Source organism: Acomys minous (assembly GCF_964271855.1).
Source record: "Acomys minous genome assembly, chromosome: 5".
NCBI classification, from domain to species: domain Eukaryota; kingdom Metazoa; phylum Chordata; class Mammalia; order Rodentia; family Muridae; genus Acomys; species Acomys minous.
The window spans coordinates 130,000,639-130,017,200 of record NC_140494.1 but is presented as its reverse complement, the minus strand read 5'-3'; the positions used below and the strand labels follow the sequence as shown (position 1 = coordinate 130,017,200).

At 44.1% G+C, this 16,562-nt stretch overlaps 1 protein-coding gene across 2 annotated transcripts in view; it reads right to left on the bottom strand.

Moving 5' to 3' along the window:
- Positions 1-6,497: 6,497 nt before the first annotated feature.
- ADAM10 (ADAM metallopeptidase domain 10) overlaps positions 6,498-16,562 on the bottom strand; it is a 103,282-nt gene continuing 93,217 nt past the window's right edge. For both annotated transcript variants that reach the window (XM_084782737.1, XM_084782738.1), the window contains exons 15-16: positions 10,451-10,577; positions 6,498-8,763 (exon numbers count right to left, since the gene is read on the bottom strand). In XM_084782737.1, the coding sequence (XP_084638863.1) occupies positions 8,669-8,763; positions 10,451-10,577 (222 nt within the window). In that variant the 3' untranslated portion in view covers positions 6,498-8,668. The remainder of the gene's footprint in view (positions 8,764-10,450; positions 10,578-16,562) is intronic.

The window sequence follows — 16,562 nt, the reverse complement described above, 5'->3', positions numbered from 1 at the left end:
TCACACGGGTAATGAACCATTAGCTCCTTCCTTACAGATTCTGTCATCTATAAATGTAGCTACTACTGCAATTAGCAACCAAAACCATCCTTCACACTTTAACCCCCTGGACCCCATGTTGGGAGCATCACACATACCTGATTCACTGTCTTTCACATTAGGAAGCCACTGTGTCCCACCCCCAGACTCCTCAGCTGTGTCTAGAGGTTTTCATCTTAACTATATAAGTGCTTGATTAACATCTGTTTAGCCTAATGGACCACAAGCTCCACCAGGACAAAGTCATGGTTAAATTCAATACAGTATTCTGAGGTAGTAGTGGCCTTCACAACCAGGCCCTTCAGAAATACCTGTCCAGGGCCAGGAGAGCTGGCTCAGCAGATGAAAGGGATTACTACAAAAACTGGACATCTTTGATTCCTGGGGTCCATATAAAAAGCCACATGTGGGGCCATGTGTAATCCCAGTACTATGGCAAGGTGGGAGGCAAAGACAGAATTAACCAGATGCTGGAGACCAGCCTGGAAAGCAAAGCACAGCTACAGAAAAAAGAAACACCCCACCTCAACAAGGTGGAAGGTGAGATGACTCCCTTAAGTTGTCCTCTGAGTTACAAGCATGCCATAATGTACGTGTACACACACACACACACACACACACACACACACACACACACACACACACACACACACACCAAAATAAGAATTTGTGAGTTTGTGCCTGATACTGGACAAAAGCCCACAGGGAGAAAGAATACAGGCTCAATGGGGGAGTCTACTACTGCTGTTTTGATAAATGGACATGGTGTTCACCCGCCATCTAAATATTTATGCTCAGATCCCTGGCATAGTGGCGCTTCTTTCTGCAATGGGCAGCAGTCAGTGCAAAGACCCATAACCGGTCAAAACACGCAGAGTGAGTGGCTTGAGTACTCAGCCTCTGAAAGTCCCGGAGACCATCACAGAAAATGAGGAGAAGTGCTGTGCTCTGGACATGACACGGCCATTGCAATCATAAAGGCCCAGCAGTTGTGGTTACCTGTACAAGACCGAGGCAGTGAGTGACTCCATCCTGGATATGGAAGGCACTCAGGAGACTCTAGCTGAGGAGCTACTGACAACTGATGGGTGACACGGAAGGGGCTCACTGTACTTCCTGAGCCCTGACAGGTTACTCACGGTCATGTAGGCAGCACTAAGTGGACACAGTGTGTTATTTCAACAGAAAATAAACATGAAGCCGAATGGGGCAGTAGGGGTGGGGCCTGGCAGGAGCAAGTTGGAGGTGAACATATATACAAACTGTCAAAGAAGAAATACAAAACCAAATGTTTAAATTTTTTTTTTTTAATGTCTGGTTTTAAAAGAACTTACTTTTTCTATTTTAGGTATGTGAGTGTTTTGCTTGGATGTATGTCTGTATGCCTTGTGCTAGCAGAGGCAGAAGAGGGCATCTGATCCCCTGGGACTGGAGTTAAGAGTTGTGTATGAGGCACAATGTGGGTGCTGTGAATCAAAACCAGGTCCTTTGAGAGAGCAGCCTGTGCTCTTAACTGCTGACCCATCTCTCACTAAAGTAAGTAACTTTTCAAACAATCTGTCCAATGAATGACTGAGGTGAATAACGAATCCACATATTTTAGCATGTATGCATAGTATAGGGCACAGAATTCCAACCCTACTCTGATGAAGTGGTGGTGGGGGGGAGGTTTAACAAAAATGCTAATATAGCTACCTATAGAAAATGAAAACTAAGGATCACCACCAAATTAAGGGGAAAATGAATAACATAAGACACTTAATTTATTTTTTAAAAAAGAAAAGTATGTGTTCAGAAACACACAGGTTAACTCCCATGCCCAAGTGAGTGGAAAGAACAGTAAAACACTATGGCAACTATAGTAACGGACTCCATCAGCGTTACTAAATAGCCTCAGCCTCCTAAAACTTTCACTTTTCATATAACACAACCCACATTAGGCCAAATTATTCCAATTCCCTTACAGTGAAGACAAGACAATTCCAGGATACCTTTTAAGATAACAGCCCCTGGGGACTGTTATCACTTAAACAAGAAATATAAGGGCTCCAGTTTACTGCACTGAGTTACTTAACGTGTATCCCAAAGTGGGATTTGTATGCTTACTGTGGTAACCTGACCATCACTCCGGATGTTTAACAGAAAGTAATTATTTTCCTTAAGTGGTCAGCGAGCCACGCAGAAATCAGCAAGTGAGCAGGGAACAAACAGCTGCTTACTAAGCCTCCCGAATGACTGATAGTTTCAAATTTTACCCTTATTCTCAAAATCAATTAATCATTCATTGGAACTGGAGCAGAATATAATTAATCATGTTAGGTTGATTGGTTCAAGCTTAATTCCACAAAGTCATCATGAATATAGGTTATAAATCCAGTCTTGAATAAACCTCTATATGAACTCAATCCATATTTAAAAGATTTTTAAACGAAACATTTAAATACAGGAAGAGAAAATAGTATGAGTTGCTAAGTTCCTCATCACCTAGGCTCAACAATTACCAACTCATGGCCAATCAATCAATTTTCAACTTGTCTTCTACACACTGGCCAACTCTCATTCCTTAGTTGTTTTTAAAGAAACCTTAAGACACTAAACATCACTTTACTAACATTTCAGTTTGCATCTCTAAGTAATATGGGCTTCTTTTAAGAATGCAACCACATAGCACTCTCACATACGAGTAAAATGTCAGTGGACTGGGAATGCAGCCTAGGTATCGGGATGCTTACCCAGCACACATGAAACCCTGGGTTTGACCTCTGGCTCCTAACAAAAAATTAAAACAAAACATAAACACTAAAAATAACTGTAATTTCTTACCATCACCAACTACCAAATCAGTTTTCTCATATCACCCATGATCTTTAGGTTTGTCCATTGTGGAATCCAAGCATGTTCATCAGCTGTCTTGGGAAGCTAAGTCCCTCTTAACTAATCCTTTTCTTTCTTTGAATTTTTGGTGGTAAAAAAAATAAAATTAAATTTAAAAAAAATGGGGTCACTGGCTCTGCAGGCTTCCCAAGTCTGGGTTGTGTGGACTTCCCCTGGATTGTGTGTGCTTTCATTTGTTCTTTTATTTCCTTCTATTTCTAGAAAGTGGTGTCAGGTCTGGAAGGTTGATCAGGATGTGGTGGGATTTGGTGAGCCTGTTCCTGAGGTGCAGCCAGCTCTTCTTGAGGCATCAGTGACTGGGCGGGCATGGGGGCGGGAGGAAACATGTCCACTCCCTCACCGCCAGAGGGTAAAGTGGCAACATCGTAATTCTATATTTTTCTTCAGTTTGTTGGCTGGGATGTCTTTAAATTTTGCATATTCCAAAGATGAATGAATTTGTAAAACCAGAGTTTCAATTTCTTTAAGGCATTATTTTTGCTGTTGCTAAAATTATCTTCAAAGTGCTTCCTGAATCATTATCTAGACCTCTGGTGTGATAGAATTTTCTATAGGTTTCTTTCTTTCTCTTTTTGTACGTATCTTTCCCTACAACCAGAATTAACCATTTATCCAACGAAGTTTGACTCCTTTGAAGAAAACAGTACGTGAAGACCACGGCTGGGGCACTGAATTTTGACCTTCATGAAATCAATTAAAAAGAAGCTCTCTGCTGTTGTTTCCAATAAATTTATGTGGCTGCATACGTACAGATTTTTAAAAGCATGAACCCCACATATTTCTTTAAAAAGAAATTAAATTTTAACAGTGAAAGACACTATTACTTTTTAAAAAATCAATAACCTTTTAAACACCTTTAACCCAAAACTCCAGTTTTAAGAATGTATTACAAGCTTAGCAATTCCACAAACGATTGTTTAAAACAATGAACAATCTGGAACTTAAATATCCAAATTATGGGGAAGTAATTAATGTAAAAATGCATATCATAGCCAGGTGGTGGTGGCACATACCTTTAATCCTAGCACTTGGGAGGCAGAGGCAGGTGGATCTCTGTGAGTTCGAGGCCAGCCTGGTCTACAAAGCGAGTCCAGGGCAGCCAAGGATACACAGAGAAACCCTGTCTCGAAAAACAAACAAACAAACAAACAAAAGGCATATAATATCTCCACAGGTGAGCTCACTACAGCCATCAGGACAGTTAATACAGCATTGTTATTTTGCTAAATAAGAAAGGTAGACCACCAACTATGCTTTTAGCCGCATGCATTTACTCATATACTGTGGCCTCAGATCTTGACGATGTAAACCGTATCCCCTGCTATCGCGCTCCCAGGCACCCATTTCGCTCCAAGTGTAAAATTTGGTGTCCCTGGATCTGCCTAAGCAGACAGGGCACCTCCAGCTGCTTCTCAGTTGCCAGAAGGGTCGTTCTTGCTCTCCGTGTCACGTGGTCTCTGTTGACTAGCCCTGCCGTTTTCATGGGGATTTACAAGAGGAGGTAATAAATACTGCACTCACCCCTCTCATATTTTATCTACATGTCCAGCTGCTTTTTAATAGAAAACACATTCTGAAAAGCTCGTCAATTATAAAACACACAAATTTCTAATGAAAACAGCACATATGCACGTATCTTAAAACACAAGGCATAGGGAAATATAGAGTACAGAGGTTTAATCCATGTCTTAAAGGGTTGGCTCCAGAAACAATGCTGCAAATGTTAAGCTGGTAATAAATAGGGAGAGGAAATCAAGTGGAAATCTTTGTACTTTTGTTGTTGCTGTTCTGAGTTTCCTGTTTTGAAGCTAGCCTGCTCCACTGCCCGGCTTCTGTCTCCAGGAAACAAGCAATCCTGCCTCAGCCTCCTAAGTAATTGGGACTATATCTGGCTCTAAAGTCAAAGCTAACCCAGGCAAAGAGATGATGATCGTTTGTTTCTGAGATTTTATATATATATATATATATATATATATATATATATATATATATATATATATATATATAAGTTTCCCACTTTAATTTCTTACAGCATTACTGACTTCTCTAAAGATGAGCTATCTATCCTTGGCAGCTGCTTTAAACTGAAATCCTCCTTGCTCCCAGGCTGTGGGAGACCCTGACCCTTCAAGTGCGGATAATGACAATCTCCCTTGTACCCAGGTTGTTCACAATACAGTTGCTACGTTGGTGCTCTGAGAGGCCCTGAGGTCTCTGACCAGAAATACCACAGGAGAACTTTTCAGGTATAAATTGCATGCCTCACAGCCACCAAAGGCACCAGGCTGAGAGCATCAATTAGGTCTTAAAATACAACAGTGGCCCAAGACAGGACTAAAAAGTCCCAGGACAGGAACTTTGCTCAGTTTTGGTAAATCTTCAGTTTAACATTCAACTGTGAATGCAACAAACTTGAAGTACCCAGGCAACAAAGTTTTGAGGATGTTGAAAAGCCAAGGCTAATCTTATAGGGCAATCTTTTCCTTAGATAAATCCTTCCCCAACCTGCATATTGCCTGGTGCTACAGAAATCACTAAATCCTAAAACTGTAATGCTTTGTTTGTCAACTGCCATTAAAATTTAGAAAACTACACCAAAATAAATTCTAAACAAAACTGAAGCAGCAAAAAAAAAAAAAAAAAACCAACAAATTTATAATTATCTAGAGTTGGTAAAAATTATCAGTTTCAAGGGGGGAAAACCAAAAAAAACCTTCCTTTTCCCTGCAACTAAGTAACGCTACTGTAAAAGTATCATAAGGTAAGCACACACGTAAGTGCCCAGATTTCAGCACTTACAAAGGCAGAGGCAGGGGGATAGTAAGTTCAAGGCCAGCCACAGAGTAAGACCTCCACTTCAAAAAACAAAGTATTGTATATTTACTCATTTAACAGATGCCAACATTACAGCTAGTCTTAATTTTAAAAGAGGAATTTGGAGCATATTATTCCATAAAGGGCACTATTCTGCGCACAAAATAAGTTCTTTTGCAAGTAATACTATAATGTCAACTCTGTTTTCAATAAATCTGGCAAGAAAAGAAACTGTTAGTCCAAATTTTCAAATATATCTTCATTAGATCAGGTCTTCTTCTGTGTGGGCGGTGGCGGGGGTGGGGGGGCGGTGCTATGAATCGAAGACAAGGTCCATGTGCATGCAAGGAAGTTACTTTACCAGGATTGTTTAGGGATGTAGCCCAGGTTGGCCTTTAACTCTCCCAAACCTCTGCAGTACTGAGATTATGGATAGGCACTACGACACCCACATAAATTAGACGTTAATAAGGCGCTTAGCACCCAAACTCTGACAACATAGAAAGAAGCCTGCAAGTTTCCCATCAGGCTCAGCTCTTCACTAAGGCTGGACACTGACTAGAAACGGTGAAAAGCAGCTGCGCTGAGGAACTCTCACTGTTCACTGTGCATATGAGAACTGTGGCTGCAGACTCGAGCAGGGATGCTGCACCTGCACAGGGAGCGAGCTTTCTGCTGAGCTGTCCTTTCGTCAGTGCGGCAGATGCTCCTGACAGTTCTCAGAATCCAAAAGCATACACCCACCAAGCTGATTTCATCAAGTCTATTTATTAATGCATTTCAAGTTTCAAAAAACCTTACATCTTTGCACAATACTTTATTTTTTTGCAGGTTTTAGTAAAAATTTCCAAAGTGAACAAAAAAAAAAAAAGATACTGTATAAAACACAGTGGACATTAAACTGACAGTAGTATTAATCTCACTGGTCCTGGTCCTTTCTTTTTTTTTTTTTTTTTAACCACATGTCGATTTGTAGTGGAAACAGTTCAGTGCATGTATCTCTTCAGAAAACATTTAACTTAGACTCAAATAAAATAAGAGCAGCGTGTAACTGCCCAAACCCTACCACAGGATAACATACAAGCAAAAAATGTACATGTTCCAAAGTCTACCACACTCAAGAAGTTACTAAGAACTCTCGCAGAATAAAAGTCACCATTTTAGAAATGCAAGCCCACTTCCAACCTTTGCACAGTCCAAGAACAAAGGCATCTGAATGACTTAAAGCAGTGTCGCACATAGCTACCTACGTGTGGGGTTAGAATTATTTATAGTCTATCTGGGGGTTTCATGTACAAAATTTGTCTCTAAATCATGTACAAAAAGCTGTTTTGAAAAAAGTCACCACGTACTGTACAAGTTCACAAGGAGAGACCCCATTGTTTCTCTAGCGGTTTTGGCCTTGCTGGCTCGCGTCACATTATGAGTGATTGTGTAAACCTTAGACTCTTAAGAAAAAAGGAAAAAAGGAAGAAGAAGAAAAAAAAAAGCCAAACACAGTAATCTTGTCAACCTTCCCTAAATTTACCTCCTATAAAGCCAGGAAAATCACTGCTGCTGACTTCTAATTTAAGTGATGTAGCTGGAAAACAGAAGCAATGAATATGTCACAAGCTTACATTTTTAATGCCCCCTCCATTTTCTGCATAGCGATAAGCCTGTTAATACATTAAATGCTTTTGCTTTCTCTTTCTTTAAAAAAAAAATGCCAAAATTTATATCTGCTTAAAAAAGAACTTTGTAATGGGACACTGTGCTGTCTACCTTCATTATTCTTAAAATGTCTTGGGGAAAAAAGAACATCAAAAAACCTATCTACAATTTCAACTACCTGCTGAGCAATTATTCATCTCCCGAGGTTACCAATGGTCAGGGATGGTGTGCTGAAGAACTGTCCAAATATTTCAATGAAGACACTGATTTTCTTTTCAATATCAAATAAAAACAGAATTAGCAGACTTTAAGTATATGAATATACAAAGTAACAAACAGATTACAAATGAAAATAGTCATCTCAAACATAATTCCTACCAAGGCATGAAAGACTTTAAAAAATGGAATTGATTTAGGAAATGTAAAATACTGAGCAGACATCAGACATCTACATAAAAAGCTGACCCTGAAGCTGCAAGCTGCTGCTGTCCAGTTTGTGCCCTACCAGCTGCGTTCTTCGGCACAGCCCCTCCTGCTCACAGCAGCCATAGAACAGGGAAAAAGATGCAGGTAAGAACCAACTCCATCATAGGAAAAGGAAAACGATTCTCAATTCTAAACTGCCTGTGTGAAGCGTTACAGAACCCTGGACCACCGGACACCACCATTCTCTGTTATCCTGAGTATGTCAATTAAACATTAATTTTTCATTAAGAGCGGAAAAAATTTATAATATAAAGAAACATCCATATTGCAATTTCTGTTTACAATTGCACAGAGAAGTACAGTGTACGTAAGAAATACATGTCTGCATATAAGAAGGTATGTACATTGGCAAGTGATGTACCCAATGTTGAGGTGGTCGAGCCTCCCAGCCTTGATTGGCAGTTGAAAAAAATATATTTCAATTTGTGATAAAAGTTTTATCGAGAGCCAAGTCTGTCTGCAAGTGAAGAAAATGCAGCAACGAAGAACAGGGAACACGGGGCACATAATAACATTCTAAGACTTTGTGCCATTAGGTTAAAAATATCTGTCCATAAGAAAATTGGGTTCCTTTTCCATCCCACCCCCCCCAAAAAATTGGAATTTTCAGGCTTTAATTTTTAAGTAATTCCACCTGGTCTGAGGACATGATCTCTTGCCATTTTTTTCTTCAACTATTAACTGTGAGGGTTTCATTTGGAGATGATGACTTAACAGGTTTCTCTTTGGAGTGAAGTTTTCCCACTGTAGGCACTAGGAAGAACCAAGGCAAAAGCTGCAGTTAGCGTCGCATGTGTCCCATTTGATAACTCTCCCGGGGCCTCTGACGCGGGGGCTGCTGAATGGGCTGCGGCGGCCTCCTCCTCTTTAAAGTGCCTGCAAGGAAAGCAAAACAGTTGACCACCTCAATCTTCAAAAGCCAAGTGTTCTTTCACCAGGAGGAGCCATACTTTAGCATTGGCCAGTAGAAATATGTGCCGTGTATCATCACAGTTTTCAATTTTCAGGTGGCCATAATAAATAAATATAGTAAAAATTAATTTTAATACTTATTTCACTTAGGCCAATTCAAGTTAAAAATAATAACTTTAACATGTACCCAATATAAAAATTACTAAAATGTTTCACCATTTTATATTGTCTTTAAGTCTGATTCATATTTAATATACAGCAGCACATCTCGGTTTCAAGTACTTGAGAGCCTTAAAAATTAGACAGATTAGTCTAAATTAATATAGGTTTGAGGGTAGAATCTATTACTTGAGGCCTGACAGCCAGCTGAGGCCTGTCTGCACAACAGGATGGCAACTAACGCACCCAGTCTGCCATGAAGACTTTGGTTGTCCTATAAGCAAGTGCTCAGCACTTTTATGAAGGTTTAACAAATGACAAGCAGTTTTCAGATGCCAATACCCAAGTCAAATATCTGCTCCACTAAAGGAGAGTGCCATGGCAACTGTGCCTAAAGCGTGCCCTGTAGCTCAAGACACATGACAGCAGAGCGGTTCTGACTCAGGAAACTTAAGAAAGCAAGAATATCAATCAAATACCCTCTCATCCCCACCATGATTCCTGGGCTCTCTTGTCCCAACACAGGAAAATGCAAGGAGACAGCTGAGGGAAAATACAAAGCAGAAGAAACCACTTTGTGTACAGTATTACAGGTGGCCTGAGACAGTGCTCTCCTCAGGCGGTGGGGGATGTGCTAGCACCCAACCCTGACTTCCCTGCTTGACTGTCTTAGGCAGTGTCTTCCCACAGCTGTAAAGACACCTTGGAGAAGGGAAGGGAGGAGCGGTAAGACTGACTATGTGCTAACACAGAGCAGCTGCTTCCTCTCCTGTCTTCTTCAGATGCCCAGACTGGATTTATCTGAGTGGTGGTAGCCTCCCAGGGGAAAGGTGGAGACTCCAGGCCAGTTCTTAACATAAGAAGCCGCTACACTGTGACCCCCTACACGCAGACCATACTTCTCAGTAAGCCTCCGCTAGAGGAAAATGTGCCTCCGCACCAAAACTATTTCAAGAACACAAACATTACAAATAGTATCAGAGCCATTAACTATTTAGATAGAAAGATCAATGACTTAAAAGCACCTTAACTACTGTAACAAAAAACAAGGTATGGTAACACACTGAGACAAAAACAAGAATAGATTGCCGGGTGTGGTGGCGCACGCCTTTAATCCCAGCACTCGGGAGGCAGAGGCAGGTGGCTCGCTGTGAGTTCGAGTCCAGCCTGGTCTACAAAGCGAGTCCAGGACAGCCAAGGCTACACAGAGAAACCCTGTCTCAAAAAAACAAAAAATAAATAAATAACAAAAACAAGAATAGAGAATCCACCCCAAAATAAAAATGTTAGTTTAAATATTTCTTGACATTCAGGATAAATCAGCATTACAATGGTAGTCAATAACTAGACTGGACTGGTGGAAAAGCACACAGCTAGTGAATCGTTTATCGGGTAATTTGTCAAAAACAAAAGCCTCAAAAATTCAGTTACTAAAGCCTTGCTGAGCAGTTCTGACTCTACTCACAGCAGCACCCACTGCTCAGCACCTTACCTGGAAGTGGTTTAGGAGGAGGCAACTTTGGATTACTACTTGGAGTGTGAACACTGCAAATCTTGATAAATCCAGCCATTAACATGATCAGGGCAATTCCCATAAGCAGTACTGCCCACCAATGAGCCTAGATAGGAACAGATTGGAACTGTTTTAAGACAGCAGACACTAACATGCTTTGTATGCAATATTTACAGCTTTCAAGTTCTGAATATACACATTGGCTTTAACAGATTATTGTAACATTTATGCAATCACTATTAATTACTTCTAGCAAAACATTCAAAATGCTTCTATTATCTGAGGCTTTATACAAACTTATTAAATCTGTACAGTTTACTTAGAATCTAAAACAAAAATACATGCTAAGCCAAACATCCAGCCACCTTTTTAAATACATGAGCTCTCTCATATTAAAACTTTTGTTTCACCTTAAAAGAATCTCTAACTTGTATAAGCTCAGTGCAAGGAACTCTGAAAACTCTGATCCAGAGTCAGTGTTATGCACCACAGTTCTCCCCATGGAAGTCCCCTAACATGGGGCTCAATTGGTAAAGGGCTTGTCACCAAGTTCAGATCCCCAGAACTCACGTAAAAAAGTCATGTGTAAAAGCATATACCTATAATCTCAGAACTGAAAACCAGAGACAAGCGGATCTCTTAGGCTTGCTGGCTAGCCAGTTTAGCCAATCAGAAATCTACAGGTTCAGTGAGAGATCCTGTCTCAACAACAACAAAAAAAGGCAGAAAGCAACATTCAACATCAAGTTCTAGCCTCACATATACACATGCACTCACCCATGCAAACCACAGAGAGATGGATGAGAACCAGACACACACACACACACACACACACACACACACACACACACACACACACACACACACACACACACACACACACACACACACACACACCCCTAGCATATAAGAGTATTTTCCTAGATAGTCAGGCCACGGTCATCACAGGCCCATGCAAGCTTTGCTGTCTGTCTCATCACACCTTCAGCACCATGTGCTGCTGTGCCTCACCGCTGTCCTTCAGCATCCCCTCACCGCTGTCCTTCAGCATCCCCTCACTGCTGTCCTTCAGCATCCCCTCACCGCTGTCCTTCAGCATCCCCTCACCTCTGTCCTTCAGCATCCCCTCACCGCTGTCCTTCAGCATCCTCTCACCGCTGTCCTTCAGCATCCTCTCACCGCTGTCCTTCAGCATCCCCTCACCGCTGTCCTTCAGCATCCCCTCACCGCTGTCCCTCAGCATCCCCTCACTGCTGTCCTTCAGCATCCCCTCACCGCTGTCCTTCAGCATCCCCTCACCTCTGTCCTTCAGCATCCTCTCACCTCTGTCCTTCAGCATCCCCTCACCTCTGTCCTTCAGCATCCCCTCACCGCTGTCCTTCAGCATCCCCTCACCGCTGTCCTTCAGCATCCCCTCACCTCTGTCCTTCAGCATCCCCTCACCGCTGTCCTTCAGCATCCCCTCACCGCTGTCCTTCAGCATCCCCTCACCGCTGTCCTTCAGCATCCCCTCACCGCTGTCCTTCAGCATCCCCTCACCGCTGTCCTTCAGCATCCCCTCACCGCTGTCCTTCAGCATCCCCTCACCGCTGTCCTTCAGCATCCCCTCACCGCTGTCCTTCAGCATCCCCTCACCTCTGTCCTTCAGCATCCCCTCACCGCTGTCCTTCTGCATCCCCTCACCTCTGTCCTTCAGCATCCCCTCACCGCTGTCCTTCAGCATCCCCTCACCGCTGTCCTTCAGCATCCCCTCACCGCTGTCCTTCAGCATCCCCTCACCGCTGTCCTTCAGCATCCCCTCACCGCTGTCCTTCAGCATCCCCTCACCTCTGTCCTTCAGCATCCCCTCACCGCTGTCCTTCAGCATCCCCTCACTGCTGTCCTTCAGCATCCCCTCACCGCTGTCCTTCAGCATCCCCTCACCGCTGTCCTTCAGCATCCCCTCACTGCTGTCCTTCTGCATCCCCTCACCTCTGTCCTTCAGCATCCCCTCACCGCTGTCCTTCAGCATCCCCTCACCGCTGTCCTTCAGCATCCCCTCACCGCTGTCCTTCAGCATCCCCTCACCGCTGTCCTTCAGCATCCCCTCACTGCTGTCCTTCAGCATCCCCTCACCGCTGTCCTTCAGCATCCCCTCACCGCTGTCCTTCAGCATCCCCTCACTGCTGTCCTTCAGCATCCCCTCACCGCTGTCCTTCAGCATCCCCTCACCGCTGTCCTTCTGCATCCCCTCACCTCTGTCCTTCAGCATCCCCTCACTGCTGTCCTTCAGCATCCCCTCACCGCTGTCCTTCAGCATCCCCTCACCGCTGTCCTTCAGCATCCCCTCACTGCTGTCCTTCAGCATCCCCTCACCGCTGTCCTTCAGCATCCCCTCACTGCTGTCCTTCAGCATCCCCTCACCGCTGTCCTTCAGCATCCCCTCACTGCTGTCCTTCAGCATCCCCTCACCGCTGTCCTTCAGCATCCCCTCACTGCTGTCCTTCAGCATCCTCTCACTGCTGTCCTTCAGCATCCCCTCACCTCTGTCCTTCTGCATCCCCTCACCGCTGTCCTTCAGCATCCCCTCACCGCTGTCCTTCAGCATCCCCTCACCGCTGTCCTTCAGCATCCCCTCACTGCTGTCCTTCAGCATCCTCTCACTGCTGTCCTTCAGCATCCCCTCACCGCTGTCCTTCAGCATCCCCTCACCGCTGTCCTTCAGCATCCCCTCACCTCTGTCCTTCAGCATCCCCTCACCTCTGTCCTTCAGCATCCCCTCACCGCTGTCCTTCAGCATCCCCTCACCGCTGTCCTTCAGCATCCCCTCACCTCTGTCCTTCAGCATCCCCTCACCGCTGTCCTTCAGCATCCCCTCACCTCTGTCCTTCAGCATCCCCTCACCGCTGTCCTTCAGCATCCCCTCACCGCTGTCCTTCAGCATCCCCTCACCGCTGTCCTTCAGCATCCCCTCACCGCTGTCCTTCAGCATCCCCTCACCGCTGTCCTTCAGCATCCCCTCACCGCTGTCCTTCAGCATCCCCTCACCGCTGTCCTTCAGCATCCCCTCACCGCTGTCCTTCAGCATCCCCTCACTGCTGTCCTTCAGCATCCCCTCACCGCTGTCCTTCAGTTTAGAAGGGTCCCACAGATCCCCTCTGACCTTTAAGAGACTTGCCATTTTCAGGGTGGTTGCTGAGTAGAAGATTCTGGTCATGCATCTATTAAAAGTATCACAAAGGGGATCTTGTACTCTTTCCCCACATCCTGACAGGCAGGACATGACTGACTTCATTACTATGATGCTAACCTTGATTACTTGATGGAGATGTTAGACACAAGACTTAATCAACAAGATTTTTTCCTTTGTGGAATCAATGGAGATGTAATTTGTAACTATAAACGTTCCATTCTCCACAAATTATCATTCATTTACTTACTTGTTCTGTTAGGGTTTCCTGTTCTATACAATGGACGACAGCCCAATATTGTCATTATCATGGGTTGCTGACACTTTCCCCCACAGAAAGTTCCAGGCTCATAGTGTTCTTTCAATACCCAAGTCCTGGACCACCCATGTCTGTTGAACTCTGGTTCCTTTTAGTCTTTCTCCTCCTACAAAGACCCCTCCTCGCCCTACTTGCACACTGACATGGTACGTGCCTTCTACATGGGACAGAAGCCTCTTGCTGTATTTTCAGTCTTTCTACTACTCTGAAGATCCTCCTCACTCCACTTGCACACTGACATAGCACTCACCTTCCATTACGCAGGCTACAGCATCCAGCATCACACTCTTCCGCACATCCTCCTAGCCAGGTAAGGCTCTATTAGCCAGCCTTCTCTGAGGCACTGCAGCCATCCACACCTGGCCTGCATTCCTACCTTGCTTAGAGTTATCCAATGCCTTGGGAACAAACTGCTCAAGAAAAGAGCCTACATGATGGAAGAAGGGAGTTTACTCTGGAAGGTTGTCCTTTTACTTCCACTTCCACACACACACACTCACAGACAGAGATATGCCCTCTGACTTACACACACACACACACATGAGGGGGGGTGGGGGGGAACAGACTTACACACACACACACACACACACACACACACACACGTTTGTTTGTTTTATGTAAAGGTGATGGAGAGACAGCTCAGTGGTTAAGAGCACTAACTGCTCTTCCAAGATCTAGGTTCAATTCCTAGTATCAACATGGCAGTTTACATCCATCTGTAGCTGCAGTGCAGGGAATCTGACACTGTCTTCTGGCCCCTGCAAATACCAGGCACACACACGGCACACAGAACATTCAAACACATAAGTTATGAAAATTAAAAGTAATGAGAGGAGAGGGAGGCCAGATGTGGTGGTACATATCCGTGATTCCAGCAACTGGGAAAGGGAGGCAGAAGGATCAGGAGCTAGCCTTAGCTAACACTCACTTTGAGGCTAGCCTGGGCCAAATGAGATTCTGTTTCAATCCTTTTCCTACCTCCACCCCAAAATTACAAAAGAAAAGAGAAGAAACAGAAAATAGAAAAGAGGAAAGGTTTGTTTTTAATTAAAAATGGACTTAGAATGATTTATACTGTGCATGTGGCTTCTCATCAGTCTCACACCATCCTCAGGTGTGCACAAGAGAGTCCCACGGCCACCTTCCTTCTATTTCCACTTTTATTCTGCAGTCTGTGACAAGAGTTTCCAGAGTGTCAGTCTTATGTTCACTATGGCAGAGGCTGCAAACTCAAGTGCCCACACAGCACAAAGGTGCCATGCAATTCAGTCTCCCTGATCAAAGACCTGTTTTTCAGGAGAAGTTACAAATCTGAATTTTCATAAGACGTCTATGTATAAATGCTGGCAAACTTGTTCCGAGTTTCTAAAACAATGGGTAGACCACACATAACACGTTGATGGGGCTGAATCTGCCTTAGAAACCACGGGTTTATAATCTACCCTTTTTGTTTTTTTACAAAACAATAATTGTGTTGGTTTATGATCTATGGGTAAAATAAAAGTCTAGAAAGACAAAACACCGGTTTTTGATGTTGTGCAACTGCTCCAGGTGTGCTCAGATGTGCTTTTGTGTACTACTGAACACTCTTCTAGAGACCTGGAGCCTACAATCTACTTTTTAGTCTATTTCTTGTACCCTACCTTAGACTGTTCATTTTCTCAAATGTTCTTTTGTTTGCTATAGAAAACATTTTCAGACCTCCTTTCTCCTTTGTCCTCAGAATGATATCATCCTTATTATAGATGTTTTCCATGGATTCCTATTATTTTTCTGTTTTTATTTACACTCGAGTAACAGACTTGATATTTATCAAGAGGCAGGGGCGAGAGAGGAATGCTGTCGGTCTGTCCAAACAGTCCAGAGCTAATCCTGAGCAATGTTAGTAAACACCAGTGGAACCCTTAGATACTCTGACAGTGCTGTGCATTTCTGAGTTCCTTCTGGGATCCATTTCTGTAGTGCGATACAGTTCTTAAGCTCAATGTGCAGTGGTAGTCCACTTCACTCAGGCTGAGGCCTAGCGCTGCAGAGTCCACTTCACTTAGGCTGAGGCCTAGCGCTGCAGAGTCCACTTCACTCAGGCTGAGGCCTAGCGCTGCAGAGTCCACTTCACTCAGGCTGAGGCCTAGCGCTGCAGAGGCCACTTCACTTAGGCTGAGGCCTAGTGCTGCAGAGTCCACTTCACTCAGGCTGAGGCCTAGCGCTGCAGAGTCCACTTCACTTAGGCTGAGGCCTAGCGCTGCAGAGGCCACTTCACTCAGGCTGAGGCCTAGCGCTGCAGAGGCCACTTCACTTAGGCTGAGGCCTAGCGCTGCAGAGTCCACTTCACTCAGGCTGAGGCCTAGCGCTGCAGAGGCCACTTCCCTCAGGCTGGGGCCTAGCGCTGCAGAGGCCACTTCACTCAGGCTGGGCCTAGCGCTGCAGAGGCCACTTCCATCTTCTTAACACCTTCCTTTCTAGGCTCCATGTAGCACACCTTCCATATAGCTATTAGTGCTACAACTACTCAAGCAAGAGGTTTGGCTATGCCCTCTTTTCCTGTAACTCTTCTTCTAAAGCTGGATGACTCAGGGAGAGGAAAGCAACATGAAGCCTGAGTG